The sequence below is a fragment of the Diaphorina citri genome, unplaced genomic scaffold (genome assembly GCF_000475195.1).
Source record: "Diaphorina citri unplaced genomic scaffold, Diaci psyllid genome assembly version 1.1 scaffold15, whole genome shotgun sequence".
NCBI classification, from domain to species: domain Eukaryota; kingdom Metazoa; phylum Arthropoda; class Insecta; order Hemiptera; family Psyllidae; genus Diaphorina; species Diaphorina citri.
The window spans coordinates 481,911-485,797 of NW_007377454.1; the positions used below are offsets into that span (position 1 = coordinate 481,911).

Genomic DNA, 3,887 nt, shown 5'->3' on the forward strand with positions numbered 1-3,887 from the left:
GTAAGTGTACCATTTATTCGCCCACCTAAAAAACGTACCATTTATTGGCCCACCTGTACCATACGCCACATCAATTGCCAAGACCACTACTATGTAGAGAAGATAGTCTAGGTACCTACAGATATTTTTAATTGGAAAAATTGTAATGCATTTCAACAACTGATGCCAGAAGCCCAGAAGTGTTTCTGATAATAATACTGTGTTTTTTGCACTCATCTTGAGTGGAAATAAAAATTCAGGATGAGTTATTTGTAATATCAGTTCAGTTTTTTTACGTTCAATGGATTGGGGTCAGGCAAATGATGAAAGCTTGGCTTTCTTGCAAAAAGTTTAGCTGTCTCTTTTCCCCAACAATGATTTGTCATCCATGCCATAGGTACCTAGTTTTTAGTTGGAAAATATTATTACCTATTATTTCTATTCTATAAAAAATTATTTGTGAAAAAATGCAAGGTGAACTTGAAATAAGCGGTGGTTTTGGGTTAGAAAAAAAAGATTCTGTTTATTTAACGCAAGGTGTTTCTACTTTTGACTAAAAATGGTACTTTATAGGCGAAAACAATAAAGTACCTACATTAGGATGCCACAGGCATTATCTTCACTTCAGTTTTAAAAATAATAAAATAAAATAAATAAAGTATAATACCTTTGCTATTGAGTCTTCATCTTCACATTTCGTCTTTGGATAAAAATGTCCTATTCATTATTTAAAATGGTTTCAAAGCAGCTAACATACAATGTTGCGGTTTACTGGACTTGAAGGTGGCACGTATCTTGTTTTGAACTGGGCGTTTTGGATCTGAATCCCAGACCCGTCTTCAGCAGATTATCACAATTATATCAGCAGCTACTCAGTTGTCCTCACAAGACTGAGTGATCCTCGAATTTCAAAAAGAATAAGTAGTGTTCTAGATCCTCACTAAGTCACCATCCTGACCATGTTATCAATGTTATATCATCCCTGAAACTATAGAATACCACGAAAACATATAACTATTTAAAGAGCCCGACCCATATAACTTTTTCATTTATTTGAGAATATTCTATCATCATATTTTTTATTTCTAAAGCCACCTTTACGTTTGCCCTCGGAATGACACTGAAATTTTCATCTTTTTAAAAGCAATGAAGTGATCAGTTTTTCTTTCAACATCTCCGAGTGAGGTTGAAAAAATCAACCATGACAGAAAATCATATTTTTTTTTTCTTCTTTTTATAGATTTGTAATAAGTGAGTAGGTAGGTACATTGAAAATGTGTAGCATATTGCATTTAGGTTTTAGAACCAATAACCGAATATGTAACTCCATCAATCAATACTTTATATTTAGAAAGTTTTTTCTTTTAAATCCAGGTACCTATTGAACTGAAAACTTCTTCATATGAGGCTAGTTTGATGCTTTTTTTCCCTGTTCAAGGTGTTGAAGGATTGGAAGTAGGTACAAAACCTCTCGGACGTCCAGAAAAAATATCTGGGGTCCTTCCACATCCAATTCTGATAAAATACACATTGTATTGTGTATAATACTAGCTTCCCCCTCCTCATAAAGCCTGAATGGCAGTTGGCAGAACGGCTAATAAAATTTTACTGTTTTCTATGGTTGTGAGCTTTCCAAGACTGTGAAATCTATTGAAGATTTGCACCATTGATATAACCTGGCAACATAGGATAGGTGCAAAATAGCTTATAAATACCTAGATTCAGACATAATGAATAGTTTGGGAATAGGTTGTTATAGCTCTCTGGAGGGATTTTACAATGCCTAGATCTATTTCCATTATGGAAGTTATGGTTGTAGGTTCTACCTAAAGGTGGTATAGGTTTTTTGATATCTTACATATAGATTTATATTTAACCGTATGTTGAGGTACATATTTACAATAAAATGAAATGTCTAGCTTGAGCATAAGTGATACGAGTATTACCTATTGAATTTTAACCGGAGTTGTCCTCACAAGACTGAAATTGTACGGCTTGCTAATCTGATCACATCGTTTTCTTTGGTTTTTGCGTTTTGTATCTGCTAATTTGGCTGTTTTTCTGAAGTGTACGGTTAGGCTGACCATACGTCCCGCTTTCGGCGGGACAGTCCCGCTTTGGAGCCTCTGGTCCCGCTGTCCCGCAAAATCCTCTGGGGACGCTAAAATGTCCCGCTTTCGCCCAAAGTCCCGATATTGACCCGCTTTAGCTGGTCCGAACCTAATAATATCAGTGAGAGCAATGAGCTCGGGAAAAATGCATTTTACGATTCGAATATTGTACAATATTATGCATCAAAATATTTGAAAATAAAATGTAGGTATGTAGGTATATTGACTGTGTAGTGTAGAGGCAGGTTGTAACATAGGTAACTAACTAGGTGGGTATAAAATATGTTTGTACCTCACCCCCCCCCTTCGTCCAAAAAGGACTGCGTCCCGCTTTGGGCCAAAAAAATTATGGTCACCCTAGGTATACCTAAGTAACAAGATGAGAATATTAGATCAAATAAAAATGAAAGTAATACCTACTTATTGTTTTCTCTCATCCATTTTTTGTCTGCTACCTTTGCTATTGAGTCTTTAAATCTCGTTGGTGTGGATGTCCTTTTCATTTTTTCAAATACTTTTCAGAGCGGCTACTCAGTTGTCCTCACGAGCCAAGAAATCTTTGACTTTGCAGGGAATTGAACCTGGTACCTCCGGATAGAAATATCTAGGGTGATACCTTCTCTTCCACGGAGGTTACTTGAAGTGTCTGTGGTAGGGGCACAACATCGATCTACCTTGGTAAATAAAAGTTTAATGTTTATTTTTCTTTCATGTACCCACCTACCTAATTTTAGTGAGAATCTACCCCTTCCACTCAAAATAATAAGCAGGTTAGAGTGTTGTAGGTATAAACGCACATCAGTTCTCATTTTGTAACTTTATTTTTCCTACAAAACATAATATTTCCCTGCGGTCCTAAGCTCCGAGGGAAAATACATTCGTACCTAAAAATGAGAAATAAAAATATCTCTCGATTTCCGTAAAATATAAATTCAATCAAACATAGGTAAACATAGGTAGGTACTCATGTTCCACCACTTATATTACCTACAAGTATCTATGTAGGTACCTATATTGTAGGTAGCTATAGAAATTCTTTTGCACTGAAGATATTTCACATACCTTCCTACTTCTTTTTAGGTAGGTATCTATTTTTAAATGAATTGTAAATTCTAACTACGACATTCCATGCTTAAATTTAACTACTACTGCTACTAAAATTTACTGCAAATTAACTACTTATTTACAAATATTACAACTTTAATAAAAGTATCTCTTGTTATCTATGAACAAAACTGATTCTCCACTTACCCACACTGTCATACTGTCTGTCTGGAATTCCTTCAGCTCTGTTGTAGTACAAACTTTTCATGTGAACATCTGCATCGGATCCCTAGAATGAAAAATCGAAATGAAGCAATCAGATTTAACTAGGATAACCTATTTGTAGGAAAGAAATAATGTAGGATAACTTAGATACCTATGGTACAATTGGTACAGGTATATGGGCTTAAAGATGGAACGTACCATAATTATTTTGCTTTTTTGGAGGATTCGGGTCTAATCTCTTTATTAAATTTTCATATTGTTCATTGTTGGTAGATGAAAAATGTAGGTAGGTATATGTAGTACCTTCCTATAGGATGTATTTCAAGATGTATACTGGTACAAGTTTATAGAAACTCAGATAGGACGTAGGATTTAGATAGGATCTACACTTAGAAGTGTAGCTACGATATTTCTCATAGGTAAATAGGTATTGGATTTAAGTTTCATATTTTCGCAGAAAATGAAATTTATTTCCATTGTGTGCTCAGTGAAGCATAGATCTCTGTAATACCTACCTATAGGAATAGG

The 3,887-nt window shown here is 34.9% G+C and overlaps 1 protein-coding gene across 1 annotated transcript in view; it reads right to left on the bottom strand.

Moving 5' to 3' along the window:
- Positions 1-3,432, bottom strand: part of LOC113466706 (orcokinin peptides type A-like) — a 104,846-nt gene extending 101,414 nt beyond the window's left edge. Inside the window, exon 1 of the mRNA XM_026822317.1 lies at positions 3,342-3,432. Coding sequence (XP_026678118.1) covers positions 3,342-3,402 — 61 coding nt within the window. The 5' untranslated portion in view covers positions 3,403-3,432. The remainder of the gene's footprint in view (positions 1-3,341) is intronic.
- Positions 3,433-3,887: the final 455 nt, after the last annotated feature.